The sequence below is a fragment of the Canis lupus genome, chromosome 27 (genome assembly GCF_003254725.2).
Source record: "Canis lupus dingo isolate Sandy chromosome 27, ASM325472v2, whole genome shotgun sequence".
NCBI classification, from domain to species: Eukaryota; Metazoa; Chordata; class Mammalia; order Carnivora; family Canidae; genus Canis; species Canis lupus.
Window position 1 is genome coordinate 16734974 of NC_064269.1, and position 27866 is coordinate 16762839.

Here is a 27866-nt window from a genome sequence, read left to right on the forward strand (position 1 = left end):
GTCCTGGGATCAAGTCCCACAGCATGCTCCCCCAGGGAGCCTGCTTCCCCCTCTGCCTTGGTCTCTGCCTCTCTCTCTGCTTCTCTCATGAATAAATAAAATATTTTTTAAAAAATAAATTAATAAAGCCTTGGAAAAGTTAATTAAGTCTTCAAATGTAACCTGAGATCTAAAGATCTGAAGTTAAAGCTGCATGTCATAAATAACAATAAGTCATTCATTTTTAATTTGAAGAATCAGTTGATTGTTATTTTTATCAACATCTTCATATGTTCATATATTTCAAGAAAAAATTCCAATCACTCCTTTTCCTCTTCTTGACTATTTACTATGAAGCGTTGTTCCCAATTTTTTAAGTGAATTTATTTTTTCTGTATGTCAGTTGTTCCCAGATAACAAAGGTCCATCCTCAAATGGATTAAATTTTAAGCGCTCACACTCACACCTTTTTGATCAATATATTAGAATACTGCAATTCCACACGGCTCAACCTATCATTTTTGATCTAAAAAAGGCAGTTTCATACAATTTGTCCTGACGTGGGACCCCTACTGTCTTAAGCCATGTCCTCCTTATGACACAGTTCTGCCTCCCAATGCTTGAAAAGTTGGCCATTATGCAGAAAAGGTTTTTCATTATAACTTTCCCTCTCTTTTTAAGAGGAATCCACTATCATTTCTGTTCTGGAAAACTACAAACACTGATAAGGTTTATATCATTTTTTTTGTAAACTAGACTATTATTTACCTCATACATTCAACAAACATTTGTTTGATCACATACCATGCGCTAGTGCCTAGAGAGAGACAAAAACAAGACAGGATCACTGACTCATGAAGCTCACAGGAGAAAAAAGTTTAGAAAACCAACACATACAGGATAACTATGGTGTTATTGAAGTTTATCCAAAGGAAGAGGCATCTAAATCAGATTTCTCATTGGGCATTACAAATACAAGATTTTGTTTTGAGGATATCATTTCATACATTTTTTAAGCTCTAACAACAACAAAAAAATGACATATCAGTCAAAAGCAGATATCAGGACAAAATAAATCAGAAATATAAATTCTGAATAAGCTATATAAATGAGATAATAAGGTCTTGAATAATTCCATTTTCTTATTTTGAGTTGGAATCTAATAAAACAGGAATGTAAGATCAAAACGGTATCTTGTTTGCATTATAAATCTTCACTTTAAAACGGCAGATGGAACACCTTATGTTCACAGATGGAAAGCCAAGGGCTCAAAAAAGGTAACCACTTGGCCAACGGCAAAAAAGCAAAATAGAGCACCATGGTTCTGAACTTTAATCCCTCCAAAGGTAAGAGACACTGAATTTCAGAGACTTTTACAGAAACAGGAGGTAACTAGTGTAACTAGTTAGTAACTAGTGTCTCTAACTCTCTAACGTGTTTTCCTTTCTGAGTCAAGGAAACATGTACATTCAAAGGAAGATTTCAATGACACAGAAAAATTTTGAGTTTCCAGTTAGTGAGTTTAAGTGACTACATTTCTTCCGCTATATAGCATGCTGTTGATATGGTTTAAACATCCTTTTTTCTTCAGTTCTGCTGTCTCAAATGCCAAAACTATACACACTCAAACATGTAACCCTGTAATAATGAGGAAATATACATAAAATGTTATTCATTCAAAGAAACTAATACCTAACATTTCACTTTTAATTTATAGATCTGGTTCTTAAAATACTGAAACAAATAAATACTCTGCTTAGAAAATAAAGATTGAAAAAAAAGAAAAGAAAGATCCTCTCAAACTATGGCACTTCTTTCAATGGAAGCACTGACATGCAGTTTGATAAGAAGGCACAGGACAGACACACCAGAAACAACGTGACAGAAGAGGAATTTTAAATTGTTAAACAACATGAAAGAAAGTTTTTCACCCTTACTAATAATTTAAAAATTCAAAATACAATGTATGGCATGCCACGTTTTTAACTTATACTTATTGGATAATAAGTAGGGATTTGGAGGAAAGAAGGCACACATTTGTTTCCTATGTGTATAGGTCAATAACACTTGTGACCACAATTCCAGCATTTTTCATAACCTACATTTCTAATCGAATGTTTTTCCTATTAATACATCCTCAGAGCAATAACAGACTTCAGAAGGTTATGTCTGTGAAGATTTCCTGCAAGAAATGAAAGCACCATGAAATGTTTCTTGGAAAACTCAGGGCCATTTTGACTTGATTTACCAGATATTTCATGGCGAAATTATGCATTTTAACAATGGAATAATATTTTCTCTACCCTTAATTTAAATATTCAAACTTTATATAATCATTCTTGGAGCTGCTTTGTACTCAGGCATGTAGTTAGAATTGAGTGCTTATGAATGAGGTTACAAGTTTTCATAAAGTAACAGCACTGGGGCACCTGGGTGGTTCAGTCGGTTAAGCAGCTGCCTTCAGCTCAGGTCATGATCTCAGGGTCCTGGGATGATGCCCCACAACTGCCTCCATGCTCAGCAGGAAGTCTGCTTCTCCCTCTTCCTCTGCCCCTCTCCCCCTGCTTGTGCTCACTCTTGCTCTCTCTCTCACTCTCTCAAATAAATAAAATCCCTGGGGCCCCTGGGTGGCTCATTCTGTTAAGTGTCTGCCTTCAGCTTGGGTCATGGTCTCAGGGTCCTGAGATTAAGCCCCATGTCGGGTTCTCTGCTCAGCGGGGAGTCTGCTTGTCCCTCTCCCTCCTTCCTACACTTGTGCTCTCTCTCTCCAATGGATAAATACAATATTTTTTTTTAAAAATCTTTAAAAAGTAATAGAATTATATCATAGCATATTTGCTGATAAGCTTCCCATTTATGTCTCTCCATTATCTCTTCCCTTGAGTCTACTCTTTTTCATTGAGCTATTCAATCCAAATAGACTATGGGCAAGGGTACACAGCAAAAGTAGAGGCAATGATAGAGGAATAATGGTCTGGATGTTGCAATAAGGAAGAAGAAAAGAATATGTCAAAGACATATGACAAATATTTGTCTTTGACAAATATGACAAAGAATATGTCATTGTCTTTGAATTCTTAGGTTTATAGGATATGGGAGAAAATGAACAGTATCTTTTACAAAGGGCTGCAAGGGAAGACAAGTAAGAACAAGAAGAGAAGATGGTGGGGTCCCTGGGTGGCTCAGTCAGTTGAGTGGGTCTGCCATCAGCCCAGGTCATGATCCCAGGGTCCTGGAATCAAGCCTCATGCAGGGCTCCCCACTCAGCAGGGAGTCTGAGTCTCCCTCTCCCTCTGCTGCTCCCTCTGATGTGCTCTCTTACTCTCTCTCAAAGAAATAAAAAATCTTTAAAGGAAAAAAAAAGAGTAGATGGAAAGAATATTCCAGGAAGAAATTAAGGTACAAGACAGTTTGCTTGCCATAGAGAAGGAGAGCAGACAGTAAGTCAGCAGGTAGGGTCAAGGGGGTGTGCAGAATAAGAGAATGGGTGAGCAGAAAAAGACTTGGCTGAAGGAGGGGACACGAGGCTTTAGGAAGGTTAAGAATAAGTGAAAAAACCAATAAAGGATATTCAAATCCAATTATAACAGTCTCATTTATAGCCTTTCTTTTATTAGACCACAATGAGAGGCGTATAAGGATGTTATATTCTTGACTTTTTGGCATATTAAAAATATTTTATCCTTATAAAATTTCTCTCCCATGTTAAAAAAAATCCATCTTTGCCAAAACAGGAAGAAGCCTAAGTAACTCATTATGAATATAATTATAAACATTTAGCATTGTTTTGAACATGAGAAAAAGAAAAGCGTTCATATAACAGTTTTTCATAACCTGGAGAAAGAATTCATCCACCATTTATTTTCAGGGAAACATGATGCTGCTTGGAAGAAGCCCAGAGGATCCTGCTGTTAAATCAAGATCCATGCAGGAAAAAAAATTACCCACTCCACAATAACATGGCATGTAACACAAAGGCAGTGGTACTAACCCAGCATGGAAGGGCCCCTTCAATACAGGGACCCCCACCGGCTGACTTAATTACAGTGCAGCAAGGCAATCCACTACAAAGAGTACAACCCAAACGAGGACTGCTAAGATCTGTCCAAAGTACTGGGACAGATGGTTCTGCTGTTTTTCATCTGGTATAATACCTTCTAGAAAAATCTGAAAATGGATACAGGCCAACAAGTTTTCCACTACCGATATTTTTTTAAAGTCTACCATATGCTACTATAAAAATAATCCTTAACTTCAGAATCAATCAGCAAGTATTTACTGAGCCATGACTGGGTGTAAAGGGATAGGAAAAGGTCTAAAGCAGCTTACCAATCTAGTTTAGGGACATGGATTAAACTCTGATTTAAGAGCTTTTGATTTTTTTTTTTTTTTTACCATGCTGTACACAAAAAGAAAAAAAGAGAAACCATAAAAACACTGCCTTAAAATTCTTGAGATAACAACAAGAATAAATTCACAGAAACTGCATGGGTCTACATTAGAAAATATGACTAACCACGGATGGTGCAGTAAAACCAATTCAGCAGCAAGAGTAACACTGGTGTTAAAAGCAGTCCCCTTAACAACCACAGGGCATATGACAGATTAGCTCCCCCAATTATGAGGCTGTCATACAGTTTCTAAATAGGACACTGTGGGGCACCTGGGTTAAGCATCTGCCTTCAGCTCAGGTCATGATCTCGGGGTCCTAGGATCCACCCCTATGTCAGGCTCCTTGCTCAGTGAGGAATCTGCTTCTCCCTCTCCCTCTGCCTGCTGCTCCCCTGCTTGTGCTCTCTCTGTCAAATAAATAAAATCTTTAAAAAAATCTTAAGTCTTTTTTTTTTTTTTAAATAAAAAACTGGGGTATGTTTAACCACCTCCTTAATTTCTTAAGAATGTACAACCCAGGGCAGCCCCCGTGGCCCAGCAGTTTGGCGCCACCTTGGGCCCGGGGTGTGATCCTAGAGACCAGGGATCGAGTCCCGCGTACGGCTCCCTGCATGGAGCCTGCTTCTCCCTCTCTCTCTCTCTGCCTGTGTCTCTGCCTCTCTGTGTGTGTGTGTCTGTCATGAATAAATGGATAAAATCTTTAAAAAAAAAAAAAAGAATGTACAACCCAGCGCAAAGTAGTCCAATTCAATACGGCTGGACATCCTTCTAGAAATTAGGGTTCACACCGAAACTAGGAGCCTGAGGGTCACAAGAGGAGGGAGGGGGATCTGAAGTAAGGGAAGGCAGGAGATGACCAGTCATTCCTTTCTCTCTATTTTCTTTTCCACCACTCTCAAAATCCACTCATAAATTCACTTATTCATCAAAATGTCAAGGTCAGTGCTTGGTGACATAAAGTTGACTAAGACACCAAAAATCTAGTAGAGGAAACAAACATCAACAGTCACAGAACAGAAACATTATAGTCACCTTAGATTTTATTGGACAACACAGACATCAGTTAACCAGCTAACTAGAATGTATACTTTGGGCAAGGTTATATACCCAGTGCTCCTATATATACTATCTCATTCGGAAATAAACGTGAGTCCTATTTATTGTTCCTGTTCAGTAGAGGAAGAAATGGAGGCTTCGAGATGTAAGAGGTAGAACTCAGAATGAAATTGGGGCCCTCTTAATCCAAGTCCAGGGCTCTCTGTAAGGCACGAAGATACTTTTCCATCTTCTCTACTTTCTCATTCTGGATTTGCCTTTCTCCTTTATTCCTTTCCCTAAAAGGGCAAGAGAGGGTCAGCATCTAGATCAGAAGTCAATACTCAGGGCAGCCCCGGTGGCACAGCGGTTTAGCACCACCTGCAGCCCAGGGTGTGATCCTGGGGACCCTGGATCTAGTCCCACGTCAGGCTCCCTACACGGAGCCTGCTTCTCCCTCTGCCTGCTCCTCTGCCCCCCTCTCTCTCTGTGTCTCTATGAATAAATAAATAAAATCTTTAAAAAAAAAAGTCAAAACTCAAACGTCAATATTAGAGTAGCAGGTAATGTAAATGAGGGAAATACAGGGGATATAGATGAGATAGTGGGGACTGGGGCTAATTGGAGGTTTGTGCCCTTTCAGAAGGAGACTCACTTAGCTCTAGCCTTGTAATGTCATGCAGAATGTGGGCCCAGGACTTTGTGAAATCTCCCAATTTTTTTGAGAGAGGTCTGAAATCCAGTCTTTTTATATGACTCTCTTTATTTAAGAAGAAGAAGAAAGAGAAGGAGAAGCAGCAGCAGCAGCTCCCTGAATCAAATGTTTCCTAATCACTGGGCTGAATTCTGTCTATGGGATGTCAGTTTACAATCTCTGCTCTAGATCACAGGTGGCCAATCTGACTGGCATTGCTCTCCGTCACTGTGGTATTTCACCCCTAGAGTTTAACAACCAAGCAGTCATTGCAAAGCAAGCCACAGGACTGGTCCAAGTGTTGTTATCAGGATTTTGTTCTAATCCTGCAGTATGTATGAGGTATGCACATTTAATGACAGAACCACAGTTATGAAAACAACTTAGCATCTGTTCCAAAATCCATCAAGTAACTGCCTCACTTCCTGGACATCCCTTAGCAAGTAGCTTTTTGGCTTCTGCTTAAACATCTCCATTAATCAACAGGGAAGTCCTCTCCTCAGAAGGCCTGCTAATTTTCACTGTGCTTAGTCTTACCCATGTGGAAGGTTCTTCTTCATAGGGAGCTGAACTCTGTATCCTTGCATCTGCCACCTATTTGTTCCTGGATCATTATACCTAAATCACAATATTCCAGGAGTGGATGGACTCACATTTATCATCACAGCCTGGACAGTGTTTCGTGAGTCTAGTACACTTGCCTCCCTTGCCACCTGGGACTATGGAATGATCTAGCAACGCAAGCCAGTCAACAAACATCCACAGTGGAGGGGAAAGAGAGCTGTTCTTTCTACCAGTCATGTTTTTACTTTAATTCCAGTATAAGGTAATATTTATGCCCTAATCTCCATGTTTCTAATCTAGAATACACACATTGCATCCTATAAATAACTTTTTAAACTCTTTAGTTTTAAAAATACATCCATTTTAATAACCAGATGAGGTTGGCTTCACAAAATATTAAAAGAGTGTATATGGCTAGCTTGATTTCATAGGAAGAAAATGACTTAACAGTTTAGCTTTTAAATTAAAACTAAGAAATATGGCTATATATACTCAATGTGTATTATGAAATGTAGCCAACTTAAGTCCAGTAAATTACATCACAGAGCATTAGAACTATAGGATGATGCTTGTTTATCTATCAAAGTCATGAGTCCTTTCCAAATGTTAAATGCTTTTGGCAGACACATTTTAAAATGGTCTTTTAAACAGAACATCAAGGGACATCTGGGTGGCTCAGTGGTTGAGTGTCTGTCTTTGGCTCAGCGTATGATCCCAGGCTCTCTGCAGGGAGCCTGCTTCTCCCTCTGCCTATGTCTCTGTCTCTCTCTATGTCACTCATTAATAAATAAATAAGATCTTTTTTAAACATTTAAAAAGTAGAACATCAAAATTGGGTCATGTCTGGGTGGCGCAGTCTGTTAAGTGTCCAACCCTTGGTTTCGTTCAGGTCCTGATCTCAGGATTGTGAGATCAAGCATCCGTGGGTTTCTGAGCTCAGCAAAAAGTCTGCTTAAGACTTTCTCTCCCTCCCCCTCTGCCCCAATTCCCCATACACATGTGCACATAGGTGTGTTCTCTGTCTCTTAGATAAATAAATCTTAAAAAAAAAAAAAAAGATGAAGAAGAACAACAACAACATCCAAATTGCGGTCCATAAGAATTTGAAAATTCAAACAAATATGGAGTATTTCATCTCCTAAATTGAGATATGAAATATTATCCTATTCCTCCATTTTCATATCTCCTTATCATATGATTTCTTTATATTCTTAACTTTTATTAAAAAAAAAAAACAGAAGCCATCCGAGTATCTTTTTCTTTTGCTCTTACATCCAATTAATTAGTAAATCCTCCAATATTCTGCATCAGACCATCCCCTCTCCCAGGGAGATTCTCCACAGTCCAAGCCACCACCATCTAATGCAGGAACTGGAGCCATAGACCTCCTAACTTACCTATCTTATTCTGTCTACAATCTGTAAGAAAGAGCCAGTATTCTTTTTAAAAACACTTATCAGATGGTAGCCACATCACTCCAGTGGCTACCAGTTATGATTAAAATAAAATCCAGATTTCTTGTCAGGGCACAAGAACCTGGCTGCTGTCCGTCTCTCCATTTTCCTTCCTAACATTCCCACCCCCAACTCTCTGGCTCCAGCTTTCAGAGACTCTCCATTGAGGGCAGTACTGGCACCCTAGGGGGAGAAGGAGGATTTGAAATGTATGAGAACATTCAATGTAATTTCTATCAAAATACCATGGACTTTCTTCAGAGAGTTGGAACAAATCATTTTAAAATTTGTGTGGAATCAGAAAAGACACCAAGCAGCCAGGGGAATACTGAAAAAGAAAACTAGAGCCGGGGGCATTACAATACCGGATTTCAAGTTGTACTACAAAACTATGATCATCAAGACAGTGTGGTACTGGCACAAAAACAGACACATAGATCAATGGAACAGAATAGAGAACCCAGAAATGGGCCCTCAACTCTATGGTCAACTAATATTCGACAAAGCAGGAAAGACTATCCACTGGAAAAAGGACAGTCTCTTCAATAATTGGTGCTGGGAAAATTGGACAGCCATGTGCAGAGGAATGAAACTAGACCATTCTCTTACACCATATACAAATATAAACTCAAAATGGATGAAAGATCTAAATGTGAGACAAGAATCCATCAAAATCCTAGAGGAGAACACAGGCAACACTCTTTTTGAACTTGGCCACAGTAACTTCTTGCAAGACACAGCTATAAAGGCAAGGGAAACAGAAGCAAAAATGAACTACTGGGACTTAATCAAGATAAAAAGCTTCTGCACAGCAAAAGAAACAGTCAATAAAACTAAAAGACACCCTACAGAATGGGAGAAGATATTTGCAAATGACATATCAGATAAAGGACTAGTATCCAAGATCTATAAAGAACTTCTTAAACTCAACACTCAAGAAACAAACAATCCAATCATGAAATGGGCAAAAGACATGAACAGAAATTTCACCAAAGTAGACGTACACATGGCCAAGAAGCACAGGAGAAAATTCTCCGCATCACCTGCCATCAGGGAAATACAAATCAAAACCACAATGAGATACCACCTCATACCAGTGAAAATGGCAAAAATTAACAAGACAGGAAACAACAAATGTTGGAGAGGATGTGGAGACAGGGGAACACTCTCACACTGTTGGTGGGAATGTGAACTGGTGCAGCCACTCTGGAAAACTGTGTGGAGGTTCCTCTGAATTTGTGAAATGTTTAGAAGCATTATTTATTTAAACATACAGAAGTCTGTAAAGAAGAAAGTGTAATTTGATTCTTTTTTTTGCTCCACACATATATGACCTATTGGATAGAGTCTAGATTAGATACTAAATGCTAAGTGCTTTTTCGATGAGTGGTATTTGGGGTCTGGTATACAATGACCTATGATCTGTGTGAGATTGTTGGGCCCAAGTACTGTGTGCATTTTATATCATAATATAGACTGCCAGATGCCATTCTCACAACTCACAGCACTTCATGCTCTCAGAAGCAACATACGAGAATATTCACACTTCCACCTGCTTTCCAGCACTGTATATTATCAATATTTTCATTTTGTAAGTTGACTGATGAAAAAGTAAAAACTCATTATTATTAATTTGCATTCACTGACTACTAAGATTGTGCATCTTTACAGATGTTTATTGACTAATTAATTGACTAATTATTTGCAAATCTTACTGTTCATCTATTTAGTCTTTGCTCTTTTTTTCTACTGTATTATTGTTTCCAGTCAACCTGTAGGAGCTGTACTTTAAGGATATTAATGTTTGTAAGTCATCCATGCTGCATTATTTTTTTCAGTTTGTGGCTACTTTTTTTTTTTTTAATTTTTTTTAATTTATTTTATGATAGTCAGAGAGAGAGAGAGAGAGGCAGAGACATAGGCAGAGGGAGAAGCAGGCTCCATGCACTGGGAGCCCGACGTGGGATTCAATCCTGGGGTCTCCAGGATCACGCCCTGGACCAAAAGCAGGCGCTAAACCGCTGCGCCATCCAGGGATCCCAGTTTGTGGCTTCTTTTTGACTTTTGTTTATGGTATCTATCATGTCTGTGTTTTTTTTTTTTTTTTTAATTTCTACATAAACAGATGTGTCAGTCCTGTCTTTTGATTGCAAGTTTCATATCTTGCTTAGGAATATTTCCCCCACACTGACATTTAATAAATGTTCTCAGGAATTTTCTCCTGAGTTAATTCTTTAACAATGCATTAAGTCCTCAAAATTCTAGTGTAAGGTTCATGGAAAGAGGGGATAAATGAGGACATGAAAGAAAAGTGAATGGATAGAAAACGGGGACTAGAGAAGTCTTATTTTTTTAATGTTAAAAAGGAAGTTTCCATGTGATGCTGCATTGCTGAACTTTTCCTCTCCATATGGTTAATATTATGAAGGGGGAAAAACTCAAGTATTTTGACTTGAAAATGTAATTAAGCTCTAATTACACAAACATAAACATAAGGGAAAACTATTGGTTTAAAACTATCTGAGCACAAATAATACTATAAATTTTTTAAAGTAAAAAGAGGAACAATTATAATTTTCATAATACTAAAAGTGAAAAAATGTAAAATGACTAAAAAAAAATTAATTCCTATTCAGGAAATATTTCATCTGAGCCTTTTCCATAGCAGCTTTAAATTTTATGATATTATGATGTTATTTATACCTAAATAGACAAGTGAATTGGGAATTAACATACAAATTAGTTTTTCCAACAACTATCATAAGAAAAAATAACTAAAGAAAGAATTTTTACAGAGCTACAGGTAATAAGATATTCCACATGCTGAACTTAGAAATACGCTTGCTTAGAAATGTGCTTGCTCAAAAGTCAAAAAAGTTACTTTAAAGATTAGAACTTATATTTTTTAATAGTATATGAAAAGCCCTTAAATAGCATTTTTCTCCAAAGTAACTTCTTAAGAATTAGAGCACAGAGTTCTTAAGGTTTCTAATAACATCTAATTGGACAATTTAGTTCCTTTGTTAGATCTTGCTTGCTTTGCTTACAAAAATGAATGCAGATATTCCTGGGTGTCTCAGTGGTTAAGTGCCTGCCTTCCACCCAGGGCGTGATCCTGGAGTCCCGGGATCTTGTTCCACATCAGGCTCCCTGCATAGAGCCTGCTTCTCCCTCTATGTCTCTGCCTCTCTCTCTCTGTGTTTCTCATGAATAAATAAATAAAATCTTTTTAAAAATGTATGCAAAGTCTAGGACAACCACAACCAACACTTGGCATCCTTTTCCTTAACACTTACTGGGGAGATAGAAATAAACAGTGTGATCTGCCCTCATTCACTTGCTGCTTCCTTAGAAATGTTGAAAGCCCATCAAAACAAAGAGTCAATGAGACCAAAGAAGACACCTAAAACCATGGGTCCTAAAGAAGAGAAAAATAGGAAGAAGTATTCCATCAGCTATTAAGAATGTTATTATAAAACCATAACAGGAAGACAATGGGATATTTGCAAAGGAAGAAACCAACAGCCAGTGGAACAGAACAGTCTAGAAACAGACCTATGTATATATAGAAACTTGATTTATAACAAAGCAGACTTTGAAGATTAGTGGAGGAAAGAAAGACTGTTCAATAACTGGTGGTGTTGAGATAAGTGGCTATCCAATGTTATAGGGAAAATTATGGGAAAAAATAGATTTCTATTTCACATTAAACACATAAATTAACTCCAGGAATAATTAAAATTTTAAATATAAATGCAAACCATAACATATTCAGAAAACAGTTTACATGAATATTTTTATGACCTCATAATAAGGAAGGATTTCTTAAACAAGAATCAAAACACACAATCTATAAACATAAAAGAGTGATAAGTCAACTAAACTAAAATTATGAAGTTCCCTTCATCAAAGGACACCCCAGGAGTCGGAAGACAATCCACAAACTAGGAAGAGATTTCCAACACATATAACTGAGAAGGCTTAATCTACAGAATACAGATACACTCCTACAAATTGGTAAGAAAAATATAAACAACCCCAATAGAAAAATGGGCAAAAGATACACAAAAAGAAATTTGAATGAAGAGGAAACATAAATGCCTATAAACATTTAAGAAGATGCTTAGTCTCAGTAACAGTCCCCAAAACACAAACTAAAGGTACAATGAAATATACTTTCACATCTGCCATTGAGGTAAATATCCTAAAGTGTAACAATACAAAGTAAGGACAAGGTTGTGGAGCCAATGGTGCCTTGTTCCTTGTATATTTTGCAATTTTTTTTACCATGGGCTCATAGTTTTTAAAATATTATGTGTCAAGTCTTTCTAGCCCACCACAATAGGTTTCTTCAAAGCAGGTTTACATTTGGTTCTGACATATGTCTACGGGCATGACCAACCTGGAATTACTCTAAACTAAATTCTGACTTTAAATTGTTAAAGTTTTTTGGATTTCATCCTCTTCACACACATTCTCCCTTATACTGAGTAGGAAGTCCTTTGAGACCCAAACTTAGGAGGATCCTAGGTTTTGTCTCTCTCTTATTTCCTCTACCCCAGGTAGCCCATATAAACAACACTCATTTTTACCTGATTCAGCAAATGCAGTTGAGGCAAAAGTCAGCTCTGATGCACTGTTTAGTTCTAAGGGTGCCCACTTTAACTCAGTTTTAGCCTCTGAGAATCCTTGCTAAGTAGCCGATTCATTTATGAGTTTTAAGGGATAGTTATATTTTATCCAGCATTTTTCATTGTTTCCAACAGAAGTCAGAGCTCCTAAACCACTGTGCAGCCAGCATCAAAAGCCAAAAATCATAGTTCTATAACATAAAGCTAATTATTTTTCTGCTTTTAAGTTTTCAGTGCTTGTCCCATGGCATTAGAATAAAGTTGAAGCTTCTTTACACTCCCATAAGTGACCTGCTCCTGTTTCAGAACCATGAGAGACTCTCCCAGAGGAGAAGCAAAAGGAGAATTGAACCTGAATCAAAGGCAACTGAGAGAAAAGAGAAAAGAGACAAGATTAATGATGATTAATCTTAGCAGAGCCAATGGCAGAGAATATTCAAGTCTAGTTGGACAGAGCTTAACACAGCCAAAGGCTTGACCAACAAGTTAATCGAAGTCAAGACTGCAGGGCACTAGAGGCTCTTAGAGCTGAAAGTCAGGAATCCGGTAGGGGTGTGAGAGACCAGGACCAGGAGGAGCAGCACCAGCCCAACGCCACAAAAGGACAGTAGGCAATGAGAATCCAAACTAACAGGCAATTAGGCAACCTGGTCACAATGGCAAAAAGACTGGGAAAATGTCACCCTCAAATTCACAAAAAGCCATGAGGCTAAAACAAACACTAAAACAAACCAAACAGAGCACCAAGGAACAGCAGACATTTCCAGATCCCTGATTCATTAGAGGCATCTTCCTCCAGTGTCTCTGGGCCTGCTCTCACTGGCAAAGCCTTCCCCCATGGCAGACATTGGAGTCAGCTACACCGACGCCTTGGCTGGTGGGGACGGACAACCTCATCATGAGATTTTTCACCATCTGGCCCCAAACCATCTCCCCAGGCTCACCTCCCACCTCTTACCTCATTTCGACTGCAACCACACAGCTGCTGACACTGACGAGCAACAATCCCTCCAATCTTCCCTCGTTTACAGGCTGTTTGCCTATTTCTGAATGACTCTCTGCCTTCTCAGCTGCCTGGAAAACCCCTACTTGTTCTTCAGTGCCCACTCACAAATTGCCTTGATCAGGAAGTTTTCTCTGACTTTTTTTTCTCTGATTTTTTAAAGATAACTCGGCTGCCTTCTACTTTCATGTCCTATCATCAAGCACAGCAAATACATCATCAGTTTTATTAGTTATTATCATTACCATCACATCCATCACTTATCAGGTGTTTTACTTTGTATCAAGGACTCTATTAAATGCTTCACATGGATTTTTCTAGAACACCCATAGTTATTACCTTCCTCTATTTTACAGAGGAGGAAAGTGAGGTTATTATGGTTTTAAGTATTAGCCTAAGATCATACAGCTATTAAATGGATTCAAATACAGTTTATCTGACTCACAAGTCCATGATCTTTCCAATAAAATACATAATCACGTTTGTTCATGTCTATTGTCACCGATAGTAAATAACTAACTTAAAAATAAACCAAAAACTGGTTTAATCAGTCAAACAAATGACTATTTTTAAAACAAGTGGTCTAAAATAATAATAATAAAAATAAAAATAAAACAAGTGGTCTAATCCAACATCTTTTCAAAATAACTGGCTCTCTGGGGCACCTAGCTGACTCAGTTTGTACTGCATGTGACTCTTTTTTTTTTTTATAAATTTTTTTTAATTTTTATTTATTTATGATAGTCACAGAGAGAGAGAGAGAGAGGCAGAGACATAGGCAGAGGGAGAAGCAGGCTCCATGCACCGGGAGCCCGATGTGGGATTCGATCCTGGGTCTCCAGAATCGCGCCCTGGGCCAAAGGCAGGCGCCAAACCGCTGCGCCACCCAGGGATCCCTGCATGTGACTCTTGATCTTAGGGTCATGAGTTTGCCACACTGGGTATAGAGATCACTTAAATGAATAAATATTTTTTAAAAATAAAATAAAATAACTGGCTATCTTAATAACCTCACCTTTTTTTCCCAGCCTAAATCAATGCAATACCATAAGCATCTATTAAATCCTTGCTATGGGGGGAGACTTAAAAAAAAAAAAAAAAAAAGAATGCTTCATAACTCATGAGCTACCAGCTTATTTTAAACTCCTTTTCCCCGGAAAGAAGTGAACTCTTGCTTGAATGTATGCATAGTTATCTCACTGGAGGGAAAAAAGAGCGCAGAACATTGTAACTCCTTTGTTCAAAATCCTCCACAAGTTTCCCCATCTCACCCAGAGCAAAAGGGAAAGCTGCTTCATCAGTTAACCCCTATTCCCTCTGTGATTCATTTACTATTCATCCCCTACTCAGTACTAGTCAGCGAGATAGCCTCTTTGCCATACCTCTCAAGGAGGCTTTCTCTGACCACACTATTGAAAATAGTAACCTTTAGGAACCCTGGGTGGCTCAGGAGGTTAAGTGTCAGAGTCTCGGTTTCACCTTAGGTCATGATCTCAGAGTCTTGAGATCAAGCCCTATATGGGGCTCTGCATTCTACCGCCCCCCCCCCCGCCCCCCGCTGTTCTTTCCCCCATTTATGTGCTTGCACAGGCTTGTGAGACCTCTCTCTCTCTCAAATAAATAAATAAATAAAATCTTAGAAAAAAGAAAAGAGTAACCTGTCACATTTCACAGTCTACCTCCCTCTCACTTGCTCTATTTTTCTCTATACCATTTAGGACCATCTAACATTCTATTTTACTTATTAATTTTGTTTATTGTGCCCACACTACCCTCACCATGCCCACTCCATCACCAAGATTTCTGTTGGATTTGTCCTCTGCTGTATCTTCAGCATCCAGATCTGTGCCTAACACGTAAGAGGTGCTAAATATATCATTACTGTAGGGAAGACTGAATGAACAATGACCTAGCTTTATGCAATGATCTATCTGCTCACAGTATTTACTTTGGTGTCCATTTTCCAAATTTCTAAATCACATGGCCAGCAGAAGTTAAAATGCAACTTAAAATGTTTCACTTGGGGGGCACCTGGGTGGCTCAGTCAGTTAAGCATCCGACTCTTGGTTTTAGCCCAGGTCATGATCTCCCTCAAGGGAGACTGAGCCCCTCGTTGGGCTCCATGCTCTGTGGGGAGTCTGCTTCCCCCCTCCCTCTTCCTCTGCAGCATCTCTGCCTTGCACTGTCTCTCTTTGAAACATATAAATAAATCTTTTAAAAAATTTTTTTTCACTCGGAACTGATCAATGATGACAAAAACCTCATGGATATAGAGTTCTTTTCATTGTCTTTCCCGGAAAGTCTTACTATGACCATTGTCTAAAATTTTAATTATGGCTTTGAGATCCTGGTCTCAATTCTAGCAAATAATAGCTCATATTATCCCAAACACTTCAAGTGACCTGCAAAGGTATATTATTTATTTTACTAAAATGAAAAACAAGCACATATAACTTGATTGGAAATAACTACAGTGATTAAGACAAATGACCTGAGGATTCTCTTAGGAAAGGGTTCTAGGTCTAAATTATTTAAAAATATTAACTAAAAGAGCGTCTTCTTATTCAGATCATTAAACCATAGTTAATTCTGAACTACCAACAGTACTTAAGAACCATCAATTTTTAAAAAATAATCCAAAGAGCCAACAACTCGAAAGGTATTTAGAATCGGTTTTCAAGTGCAATATACCCCTATGCTTCTGCCTCTCTAATGGTTGCTTTTCCTTCCTAATTATATTTACTTGAGGTTTTGAGTTTAAAAGCTCTTCACACACACCAGCATTAGCAGAAAGCAAGCCAGACTGTGATTTAAAGGGGAAAAAAATCGTTGTATATGCCAAGGAGATAATGTGCAAGATGATAGTATCTTCAGCTCAACAAAAGAAGTCATGTACAGTCCTGTCTCCATCTAGTTACCTCACACCGAGGTCAATAAAAAAAACAACAACTACAATCTTCTAGAGAATAGCAATCAGTAAGGCTTATCAACAATGCACAACCATGTTATAACCTCTTTCAATTTCAAAAAATGTTGGGTAAGGGCTCTTCAGCAGTGGCATTTGATTCCATATTAGTCTGCAGTATTCAAGAGAAAAACAAAGACCTATCATTCTGAACCCTCCATTACAGACCCACGCCAACTGCAACAAAACATTCTTAAGGAAATTGCTGTTATTCTGTACTTCCCATAAATGTAAACAGGTTTCTTATTTTCAATTCTAAATTTAAAGATAGAAACACAGCAGTTAAATATTACATTTTAGAATAGTGCTTTTTCTCCATAAAATACTGTTTGAAAACAGTAAACATGTATAACCAAAAAGCAATGGAAAATAACCTCAGAAGTTAACGATCAACAATTCAAAGCAATTCTATTTTAATATCCCATTTATAAACTCATAAAGTTTGCATAAGCAACTGCAAACAGAATAAAGCCACAAAACAGATCCAACAAAGGAGACAACTTTCAAAAGAAACTTTAAACAACCCTGGAGAATATAAAAATAAACACAGTCTAAAAAAAATAAAAATAAAATAAATAAAAATAAACACAGTCTCGTTTAACATACATCTGTCCAATACAGTCAAGTTTTTGATGATATTTGTTGGTTTTCTGAAAGGTTTTACAGTATTTTAATTTCTAAAAAATGGAGAGGAAAAAAGACAGTGCAGTTAAGGTTTCCATATTAGCTCATAAATTCCCAGCTCTTTTCTTCAAAACACTTCTATTCCTGGGGTGTCTGGGTGGCTCAGTCAGTTAAGCATCCAACTCCTGATTTGGCTCAGATCATGAACTTAAGCCCCACATCAGGTACCACAATGAGCATGCAGCCTGCTTAGGATTCTCTCTCTCCCTCTGCCCCTTCCCCCTTCTAAAATAAATAATAAATAAGTCTTTTTAAAAAATAAACATTTCTATTCCTGTGGAATCATTTATTTCTAGAGTTGGAAGTTTCTGGAGAGGTTCTCAGCCCCAGCTGTATCTATGAGGGAAGGAAGGTTAACATAATAAAGCCCTGGCTCCACCCCCAATGACTCTGAACTATACTGGAGTGGAGTCAACGCAGCAGTTTGGTAAATCACCCAGGTGACCCTACTGAGTAGTCTGTATAGAAAGTCATTGATTCTGACCCAGGTCTTCTAAAAGAAGATCCCAGGGTGGGTATTTAGGCTTTGCTTAAACACTTCCTATGCTGAGACCCAAAATTTCATCCAAAAACTCCAAAGGTAATATAGTATTGTATAGATGGTCATTTTCCAAATATGAATGATTGTTTTTATGGGGCATAGTGACCCATCATTTCTCTTAACAACTACAAACAGAGCTCCAAGATATTTGTACTTATGCCCTTTCCTAAAATTTACTTCCCCCAATCTTCATGTGACTCATCATTCAGGTCTGGGCTCAAATGCCACCTCCTGGAGAGGGTTTCCTGATCACACTTTTCCTAGCCGGTCTCCGCCTAGGTTCATGGCATTTCTCATGTCCTAAGTGCATGTGTGCTTACTGACTATCTCCTGGGTCTCAAACATAAGCTCCATTCAGGCAGCTCCATCTTGTCGGTCTTGCTCAACACTGTATCTTCAGCAAGCAGCACAGTGCCCAACACAGTAGCCACTCAACACAAGCATTTGAATGGATAAATGAAACAGAACAAGGGGCACAGGTAATCTAAAGCAAAACCCAAACTCAGATTGCTATATAATGTAAATTGTTAATGGTGCCAATTCTAAAATATTGAACTAAGTGTAAAAGACAAAATATATCAGTGTGCGTGTGTGTATGAACCCAAATATTCTGGACGCTACAGACCCCCTCAGTATAAATCATATAGATTCAAATTGTACAAAATTTCATGGAAACTTCCCCAAATTTACTGATGTAGTCATCTTAAATTCTTTATTACACATCAGTTCTCTTCTGAAAATCAAACAAAACATATCAAAAGTAAGATAAACTTTTGATATACTTTGAAAACATTCCAAATAATCAAAAGTCATAAACACTGCAAAATGCTAAACATTAAAACAGAAAAATGTAACCATGTTGGAAACACTATGATCTAGTGGTAGGGAAGGGAGTATAAAAAAACATAAATAATATGAAATTACTTGGAAAGTGTAAAAAGATAAAATTTTCAAAACTCAGACTGGGGTAGGGGAAACTTTAGAGATCATCCTATATAAACTCCTTTCTAAGCATGAACCTTCTAGACAGTATTCCTAGCATGTGGTTGGCTAGCCTTTCCTAAAATTGTTTTGGCAACAAAGAACTCACTACTTCCTAAAGAAACCTGCCTAAAGAAAACGGTAACGGACCCCATACTTCTTAGTTCTTGATTTTGACTCAAAATCTGGCTCCCATGGACCCACTGGGCCTTGTTCTTTCTCTGAAGCAATCACAAATATGTCAATGAAACAAACTCAATGAGTCAGTTCTTTTTTTCTTAAGACTTTATTTATTTATTCATGAGAGACACAGAGAGAGAGAGAGAGAGAGAGACATACACAGAGGGAGAGGCAGGCTCCCTGTGGGGATCCCGATGCAGGACTCCATCCCAGGACCCTGGAATCATACCCTGAGCCAAAGGCAGACACTTAACCACTGAGCCGCTCAGGTGCCCCAGTTCTATAACTATACAGGTATGATTAAAAAAGTAAAATTAATCCAGAGGGAAATAAGTTTGGGCCAGATGCTCAAAGGAAAAGAGAACTATGAATTGTTAAAATTTAAAAAAATAATAAAAATAAACTGTCAAGGGACAGAATACAAGTGTGAAAACAGGTAGATTTCCCTGGCTGGAGATGAGTGACTAGAGTAGAAACAGGAGGAAAAAGACAGAAAACAGTTGAGCTCTAACGGCTAAGTAAAAACTATGGTAATTGAATAAGTCTATTCTGTATATTGTAAAGAAAATACAATGAATTTGAAAAATAAAGGACAGATAGATTAAAACAAGTAGACTAGGTAACGCTAAAACAGAGCATCATAGAAATCTAGAGCTGAAAAGAATCATAGAAATTATCTATCCCAACTCCTTAATTTTATAGACAAAATTATTAAATCCTAGAAGAAAAAGTATCAACTGCCACTCTTATATACCTTTTCATTGTTTTAAGGAAGAACACTTTTACCAAACAATTTCCTGTCTTGTATCCACTGGTCCCCATCACCTACATAACATGCTGAATCTGAGATTCTGTATATGATCCTAACCAACACCTCAAAACTCAACTATCACAGGGCAAAGATGGAATAACATAATGAGGCCCAACTGCCTGAATCATCTTGGCTTTTCACCAAGACCTGGTATGGACAAGATGTGGCCACACTGCAGGACCAGCTCTCATCGGCCATGGAATCTAGCCACCTATTATGCTGATACACATAAGCCCCATCACCAGCCAAGAAGACAAGAATCAAATTGCTGTTAATTCATGCACAAAACTTTCCATCTTTTTCCTTGGTGTTATCACACAGGCTGCCATGGGGCAACCCAACAAATTCCATCCATTTGTTACACACGCCTGCACTCCTCTCTCTCAGCACCAGAGCTATCCTCAGGGCAGAAGCTGGACCACCTGATCCCTCCAAGCCCCCAGGGTCACCCACACTCCCTGGGATTCTCTGGCTTTCTTCTCTATTCACTCCCATTTTCTTCACGCTCAAAACATCAGTGCCTTAAAAAGGAAGCCCTGCCGGGTACCTGGGTGGCTCAGTTAAGCATCTGCCTTCAGATCAGGTCATGATCTCAGGGTCCTGGGACAGAGCAGCACGTGGGGCTCTCTGCTCAGTGGGGAGTCTGTTTTCCCTCTCCCTTTGCCTCTTCTTCCTCCCCCTGCCTCCAACCCCCTACCCATGCTCACTTGTTGTCTCTCAAATAAGTAAATAAAATCTTTTAAAAAAAAAAAGTTAGCCCTGCTTTAGAAATATCTGATTTTTTTTTTTTTTTTAGTATTTTTAAAGATTTTATTTATTTATTTTTAGAGAGAGGGTGGAGGGGCAGAAAGGGAGAGAGGACAAGTAGACTCCACACTGAGCGGGGAGCCTGACACAGGGCTTGATCCCAGGATCCTGAGATCATAACCTGAGCAGAAACCAAGAGTCCAAGGCTTAACCAACTGGACCACCCACGAGTCCTAGAAATATCTGCATTTTAAAAGGATATAGTATTAAATGAAAAACACCAGGTTACAGAGTAATATGTATAACATGATCCCATTTTTATAAAAATAAACAAGAACAAAAAACTCTGTCAATGGATTCATATGTTAAAGATATTTAAAACAAGTATAAGAGAATATTCAACAAAGTGTAAGAATACAGACAGAATTGGGAGGAGAGAAAGGAAAACAACTAATTTGTATATGATTTTATCTAACTTGGACTGTTGCCATAAATTGTAATTATAGAATCATAATTTTCAAAGAGCAAACTATTATGACCAAAAAAAGAATGAAAAAATTTTAAATGAAAAGCACTAATATGATTTCAAGTTATCTGTCAGCAAGAGGTGTGTGCTGTTTCTCCCAGGCCCCTCTAACCTAAGAGGTCAGGAAGGGCCAGTTTTCCACTTAGGCTGACCTCTGGGTCCTCATTGTGCCAGGCCCAGCTTTGTTTATTAATTTGCACAACTTCTAATTCAAAATGCAATCAAACTAACTGGCGAAAACATTGTTAAGTTGTTCATATCTTCCATGTTCTGGAAATAGGGTTTGAATAAAATGACAACAAAATTGCACAAATTACTCGTTTGTTTTATTAAATTGAGAGTTGAGTATTTTAATTTGTCATGCAACTTATGCCTCCCCTCAAAGAAAACATGAATTAAAAGGATTCCTATAACCTAGCCATCAACCTGACCCTCTAAAATGGCTCTTCCCATACATAGTACCTTCTTTTGTGAATGGAACCACCTTCTACACATCCTTAGAAAATTCTCAACTCTACTCTTTTCCTTACTTCCCACATCCAGCCACCCAGCATCATGTTCCACTCTACACCTCCTAAACAGCAGTTAGGTCTGACCCCTCCTCATCATCCCTACTGCCCCTGCACAGCTCCAATCCACTCTCTACACCCAACACTGGAACTTCTAAACCATACATGTGACTGAGATATTTCACCCTCTCTGGTAGTATGGTACAGTGAAAAAGAAAATGGGCTTCTTCCTAAACCAGATTCCACCACTTCATTTTGCAGCTTTGAGAAGAATCCTTAACCTAAGACCTATTTTTCTTTTCTGCATAATTCAAGTAATATCTACCATATAAAAAGGATTCCTAAAGAATTAGAGATAAGGTATGCAAAATGCCTAGTCCTAAATAGGGCTTTCTACAGAATTAAATGCTTTATTACTCTATTATTTTCTTATCTGTAAAAATAAGCAGAGTCTCTGAATCACTCTGAAGATTAAGTAAGATGTAAGGCACCAAACACAGTTACTAAGAAACTTTTTTTGTTTCCTTTCAATGGTTCTCCATCCCCAAGGCAAAAGGTAGCTACTGCCACCTTCCCAGTAACATCTCCTGACACTTGACTTCACATTCTTCTTTAACATAATGAATGATTTAATAGTAAGACTGCATCTCTTCATGCCTTTCTCTCCTTCAAGGCCATATTTACAGGTACAACATTATGTGTGAGCAAGTCTTTTACTATATATTTCAACATGCAAGTGATTATCATATTTTTGAACTTGGAATGCAATATCCATTTAGCATAAGTGTACTGAAGGGGATGATAGAGCAGAATATTCATAGGCATGAAAATCTGAAAAAATAATCAAACCATAGTTACCATACATGTTCATCCAAACATAATGAGTGTGATGAAAGATATACCATCTTGTTAAATAATATCTGAGAAATAATTTAGCCAGAGATGAAATTTTAAGTTGAAATAAAAAGAAGAAATGGTGCAGGTTAGAACAGCTGGATCAAAAAAAAGAGAGAGAGAAACATGATTGAAAGTGATTGTGTTTTTTGTTGAGGTTGTTTGTAAATACTTTCCAAAAGCACATATTGATATATTTTAGATGTTTTAATTAATTTGATAATAAATATAATGATAAATATAAACATGTCTCTTTCAAAACACCGAGAGAGAAAATACTTACGTAAATAAGTAATTAACATTCTCTATGTTCATTCATAAATTGGAAATGAAATCTGAGGGCTCCCTTCCCCCCAACTATGATTTCATAATTTAGCATATACAAAGCTAACAATCTCTCCATATAAAGAAAGAAATTTCTGTTTAAAGATGAATCCAAATAATTAAATGGCTTTCATCAGGTCCTAATGTGACAGTCTCTAAAAAGTACATAAGTTCAATGCTTATTCTTTGAATGATTTAACCAGTGCTCTGAAAAAAACACAAAATTGGCTCCAGGAAGAAAAGCTGCTCACTGTCCACAAAGTGCTTCTTTAACAAATGGTGTCTATCCTTGGTGTCAGGGGTAAGAATGAGCGAAAAAAAAAAAAAAAAAAAAGGAGTTGAAGATTCTTCATACATAGTCTACCGTAACCTAGCTGCAAAACTTTTCTAAAGTTGTCACATGGATATGTTTTCTAAAATGCTACAAAGAATGCTGAATCATTCCTTTCTAAGGGGATCTTTTTCCACTTTACTATTTTTTAAATTTCAAATACTTTCTTTAGGTAAAAAATAAAACAAACACAAACAAATTTAAATTCTAGGAGGTTTTTTTTTTAATGTATGTATATTTTTAGTTTAAAAATTTTTTTAGAACTATGACTCTTCCACTATTTTGGCCTGAATGACATTCACAGTGCTGATTTACACACATCCCAAGCATACAATCAGCCAGGACCTGAGCAACACTGGGCATGGGTGCCCTCAGGTCACTGAAAAGCAAGCATTACTCGTGAAATCATAAAACCATGGTCAAGTATTCTAAGAGACAAGTTGCTTTGTCTGGCTCCTCAAAGACTATTAAAAGGAGAACATTATGATGATGGCAGAAGTCATTCCTTTTTTCATATCGTGACTACTTTTCTTTCAAGTGTGTTCTTTTGGGTCATGTAGATAGTAATACAGGCAGAAGGCACAGCCCTAAAGGATGTCTGGCCAGGTCAAAAAAAAAACAATCTAGACTTAGGGAAGAAAAAAACTAGAAAAAAAAATAATGAGTTCATCATCTTGATTTTGCACATCTTCAGGCCAACACCGCTCACTTGCATTATCGTCATAGCAGTAATCAGCCCGGGAAGGAGGGCAGCAACATTGCTGGGTGCTGACTCTTGAAAAAAAAAAATGACCTGTAAAGACTGAGCCATGTTGCTATCCTGCAAATTACCAATGTTCAACTTGGACTTAGTACAGTCATTTTCTGTTGATGTTCTCATAAACTGGACCAATGACTTTTAAACGAATAAATGAATCATATTTGTTAAAAAGAGCCTAGAAATAAGCCAGATATTTTATACTTGATGTTATACATAAAATACAAAATTGTTTACTATATGTACCTGCAAATGAACAAAACTTCCTTTTTAAAAATCAGAACACTCACAAAACATCTCTCAAAAATGGCTTCTATATGATATCATCATTGGGATATCTTAGCTTGCACAATTATTCTGGATTTACTTTTCAAACAGGAAATATTATGGAGACCGATTTAGTGCATTTAAATAATCCCAACTAAAGTATACATTATGCTTAAAAAATAAAAATAACAGGTCATGCTATCAAACAAATATAATCATTATTTTATTACTCTTAAATATCTTATTATGTAATTGCTTAGCACAGTTCATTTGGAATAAAAAACTGAACTAATTTATGCTAAGTGCAACTCAAAATACATATGTAAATGAGTATCGTCTGGTAAAAATAATCCTGATAAATTTTTTATTAACCTCCTATAGAACAAAATATGCCTCAAATCTTTAAAGAAAAAAAATGTATAACTGCTCTTTGCATTATTCTGTATTAAGAAACTACAGTTGTACTCTTCTCACAAAACGTTTTTTCTCATCCTTCCCATTATTGTTGATGACAGGTAGTGTTTCAATACCAGTCACTTCCTATACTTCCTAATTTTCTTATTCTTTCTCTGACACTAACCAAGATTGACTAGTGAATGTTTGATAAAGGTGTTCTTTCTTCCAATATAAATGTACTCTTTAATAAAATATTTATCATACACTTACTATGTGATAGGCTTTGTGTTAAAGGCTTTGGATGCAAAGTAAATTAAGATAGATTCCTTTCCTTAAAAGCTCATGGTCTAGTCAAGGCAAAAGACAATTCCATTATGGTTTACTATGTAGAGTAAGTGCAAATGACACAGAAATACCCCTAGAAAGGTTGTTTAAATCAAGCAGGAAGGTCAGTTAACAGTTAATACTCCATTTCATTAAATTAAATCTACCTCCTTTATCAAGGAGGTGATGGCTTACCACTGCCTGGTTTGCACTTCTGCACCTTGGCAAAGCAGTGTTGATAGGTTTAAACATCAAAACATCTCTGAGAATTATAATCACTATTCCTGACTTCACAAGGTTTAGCATCACTGAATTTAAACATATCAGACCTAATCTAAGTTGGAAAATACCAGTAAGTCCAGCTGTTGTTAAGAACAGACATGTACATGGTAAGAAAAACATGAACTCAAAATTTACATCCTGATACATGAAAATCAGATTTTTAGTTGGGTTTTTTTTTACCATATGTTTATTTGTTGGCATTCAGCCCTCAGAATAAAAAGAAAACATACTTAAAAGTGGAAGTATTTACCATATCGTGTACTAGATTAGAAGGCAAGTTGATTAGATAGGTCATAAAACGTGTTTTTTTTTTTAACTGTAGCAACATAAAAACAGACACCCTCCAAAAAAACTAAGAAAAATATATATATTTTTGATATATATATTTTGATAATATATTTTTGATAATAATATATACCAAATTTAGAATTAACACTTAAAAGTCAATAGCCTCCTAAAAAGAAAGACTTGCCACAAAGAAAAGCAGTGTGTACATATAAATTTATAACCGGTGACTTGTTACCCATAGTGCTTCAGGAATCAGGTAAAACAGACTGAGTTCCTTCAACCGTATGTATATTCTTAGGAGTACTTGATAGGAAATCAAAGCATATCCATTATTTTCTTCCAAAACATTACCCAGTCTTTAAGAGAAGCCAAATACCTAAAGACTAAAGAGGACAAGTGTTATGCATGGCCCATTTGTGATATTCTGGTTTTATAAATACAGTCATTCCAAGCAGAAGAGCCTCATTTGATACGGATGGCTATCCATGCACTTGATATAAACCATTCAGATCGTTTGTAGGGGAGTTAAATTTTCCCTGGTCAGGGTGACCTTAGATGACTTGGGCATGGCTCTGCCTCACTCCGAGGTAAAATCAAGGCAGCGGGATCACCCAGCAGAGTTGTTTTTCTCAGGCAGCCAGATGACAAGAATAACTAAAGCCAAAGAGAATGGAGATGGCCCAGACTTTGTCAAATGGGATTGGCGGAGAGTTCTTCTAATAACAGTTCCCCCTCGCATCGAGGGGTGGTTGCCTTCAGAGGGCTGAGGTGCCACAGATCCCACATCCTGAAATTGTAGGTCCCTCAGCACAAACCCACTCATCACCTTTGTGGATTATGGGATAGTCGCTGGCCCCTGGGTTTGAAATAACAGCAGTTCGGAAGAAGTTGGATTTACACATTCCAACCCAGCTAAATGTCGCCTTAAAGTGCTGAGACTTGAAGACTTCTGCATCTCCCTCCCCCACGGCCTCACCAGCCACTGCCTCTCAAATGCCAGCTTATACATTCATTTCCTGGGCAATTTTTCTCTTGGGGGGTGGGGGGGGGGGGGAGAACACAATGGACTCTTTCAATCTTCTCTTATCAACAAAGGACTCTAACACGAAGAAACATGCCTTTGGATGTTTTGCATGCATCCTTTGCGACTTCTTTACAGATGATGAGTGGGCGCTGGGGGTGGGGGTGGGGGTGGGGGTGGGCGGGCCGGGGGCCGGGGGCCGGGGGCCGGGGAGGGATGAGGGGCCGGGCAACTCACCTCCTTGAGCTGCTCCAGCTCCTGTTTGAGGCTGTCGTACTCCGCCTCCAGCTCGTCATACTGCTGTTTGAGGGTCAGCTTCTCCTCCAGGACCACCAGCCCGTACTCGGCAGCCTGGATCTTCTCGTGGGTCGTCTCCGTGAGCTCCTTGGTCAGCCGCTCTATCTCAGTCTTGTAATGGTCCACGGTCTGCAGCACCTCTTCTGCGGCCATAGCCCCGGTGGATGGAGACGGGAGGGGGCGTCGGGACGCGGAGCCGGAGGCAAAGCAGGCGGGGGGCGGGGGGCGGGGGGAGGGAGGAGGAGGGGGGGTGGCGGAGGCGGGGAGGGAAGGGTAAGAATGGAAGAGTGTGGCTGGCGGAGGGAGCACGGCGATGCCCCGACTGCTGCTCCGGCCGCGGCGGCTACACCGCCCGACACACTGGGGAGAAATGCGACATGGAGAAGGCGCGGGAGGATGAGGGGCGAGGCGGCGGCGTGCTCTGGGCCGGGCCCTGCGTGCGCTCAGCAGCCGTGCGGCATGGCCCGGGCTGCGGCGGCCGCGGGACGACGAGGGGCTGCGATTCTGCTTATTCAGAGGCGCCCGGCCGCCATGTCTCCCGGGCAGCGTCACTGCAGTGTCCCCGGGGCCCGGCGCGCTCCGGCTCGCGTCCCGCCCGCTCGCTCCACCTGCTGCCTCTGGCCGCGCTGCAGCCGGTGCGGAATGATGCAGTCTCGGGCCCGCTCCCGCCCTTCGCGCCCGGCCCCCGGCTCCGCGCAGGGGGCGGGGAGGCGGAGGGAGTCAGCGCGGGGGGAGGGAAGGAACCGACCCAGGCATCCCGAGGCGCCTCCCGCCGGGCGCGCGGGGCCGCCGCCGCCGGGAGCTGCACCGGGGGGCGCGCGGGCCGGGGCCGGGGGCGCGCGCGGGGGCGGAGGGACCTGCGCCCTGGTCCGCTCGGCCGCGGCGGGAGGTCCTCCCCCGGCTCTGCCCCGCGGACGTCCCAGCCTCCCCACCCCCCCGCCGGGTGCGCGGGGCCGCCGCCGCCGGGAGCTGCACCGGGGGGCGCGCGG

General features: G+C 39.1%; 1 protein-coding gene across 5 annotated transcripts in view; it reads right to left on the minus strand.

Annotated features, from left to right (window-relative positions):
- BICD1 (BICD cargo adaptor 1) overlaps positions 1–27547 on the minus strand; it is a 226567-nt gene extending 199020 nt beyond the window's left edge. For 3 of the 5 annotated variants that reach the window (XM_025455552.3, XM_025455553.3, XM_049102300.1), the window contains exon 1: positions 26818–27544. In XM_025455552.3, coding sequence (XP_025311337.1) covers positions 26818–27030 — 213 coding nt within the window. In that variant the 5' untranslated portion in view covers positions 27031–27544. Of the gene's footprint in view, positions 1–26817 lie in introns of all 5 variants that reach the window. The other 2 variants (XM_025455551.3, XM_025455556.3) reach the window with 2 other exon arrangements.
- Positions 27548–27866: the final 319 nt, after the last annotated feature.